This window comes from Apteryx rowi, unplaced genomic scaffold (assembly GCF_003343035.1).
Source record: "Apteryx rowi isolate R43461 unplaced genomic scaffold, aptRow1 scaffold_1573, whole genome shotgun sequence".
Taxonomy (NCBI): domain Eukaryota; kingdom Metazoa; phylum Chordata; class Aves; order Apterygiformes; family Apterygidae; genus Apteryx; species Apteryx rowi.
In genome coordinates, this window is record NW_020447834.1 from 15,416 (window position 1) to 16,761 (window position 1,346).

The 1,346-nt window shown below is 53.8% G+C and overlaps 2 protein-coding genes across 3 annotated transcripts in view; both read left to right on the forward strand.

Moving 5' to 3' along the window:
- Positions 1-1,346, forward strand: part of LOC112962884 (myelin-oligodendrocyte glycoprotein-like) — a 24,465-nt gene that overhangs the window by 3,601 nt on the left and 19,518 nt on the right. The gene's annotated exons all lie outside the window — the stretch shown is intronic.
- The window catches only part of LOC112962886 (butyrophilin subfamily 1 member A1-like), a gene marked incomplete at its 3' end in the record, with an annotated part of 7,285 nt that continues 5,947 nt past the window's right edge, over positions 9-1,346 (forward strand). The window contains exon 1 of the mRNA XM_026059439.1: positions 9-532. Coding sequence (XP_025915224.1) covers positions 24-532 — 509 coding nt within the window. The remainder of the gene's footprint in view (positions 533-1,346) is intronic.

Here is a 1,346-nt window from a genome sequence, read left to right on the forward strand (position 1 = left end):
AGTGTCTTTGCTTTTCCCTTCTGATGCTACAATGCCCGCACCCAACCACTCGCACAAAACTCATCCYCCTTTCATGCAGAGCATTCAAGTCACGTACGCAAGAGCTCAGTGTGTGTCTGCTTTTCCTCTGTGTCCTTCTCCATTTCACAGCCCAGCTGAAGGTGGTGGGACCAGGCCACCCTCTCACTGCCACCGTGGGGCAGAGCATTGTGCTGCCCTGTGAGCTCTCCCCCAGCTTGAATGCTCAGAGCATGGCTGTCAGGTGGATCCGGCACCGCCTTGCTGAAACAGTGCATCATTACCGGGATGGAGAGGACCTGTTTGTGGAACAGATGAGAGAATATCAAGGGAGGACAGAATTGTCCCATGATGGCCTCGGCAGGGGAAGCCTGGACTTGCGAATTCTCAGTGTCAGACCCTCCGATGATGGAATGTACGTCTGCACTGTGGAAGGTGCTGCTGGTTATGCAGAAGCTACAGTGGAACTGGAAGTGGCAGGTGTGTTGGTGGCTCAGCTGCCATTTCCACCTTAGCTGCATTTCCATGATGGTAGTTTTGGACAAGGCCACTAAGTACAGCTTACTCAAAGGGGTAGGAAAATGCTTCCCCAGGGAATGGGGGAATTGTCAATGCATCCAGGGAATGGGTGCTCTACGACTGAAAGAGCCTTTGAACCAGGAGGAGGCCAAGAGGCTCTTCCCTTCAGCATCTGAACCCATGCCCAGGAGGGAGCATCCGTCTTGCATGAGCAGGGTCCTTGGTGGCCTGTGTGGGTGTTGCGTGGATGGGATTGTGTTGCTGGAATCTGCTGTGTCTCCGGATGTCTTTTTCATGGTGTTGTGAGGCACTGGACACAGGCTGAAGCTTGAGAGAGGCTGCTGAGCAGCTGCTTTGGCACAGAGCCTGACTTGTGACCTGCACAGAGGATTGAACCCAATTTCATGGCTGGAGTTGGGAGGAGAGCTCTTTGCAGGTCCAGCTATCTGGGATCTTTGTTTTGGGTTTGCTTTTTGTGCAATGGGAGACCTGACTCATTGCCAGGAAATGTCTGAGGTTAACTAAACACGTGTGGGTGCTCAGAGAGGGCCTTGGGACGCTGACAGCTCATGAGCCCTGTCCTCCTGTGCTGTGGAGGATGACAGGAGATTTAGGGCTGTTGGCACTTTGTGCAGGGACCTGAAGGTGCTGATGCAACAGCGGGTGGTTCTTGTGTGTGTAGCACCATGGGTGTGTGAGTGCCTGGTCCTGCAGCCCCTTCCGGACTTGGCTGGACGGGGATGTGGATGGTATCTACACAGAGCATAGGAAAGTACTTCCCCTTTGACCTGGATGCTCTTGGTCCTCAA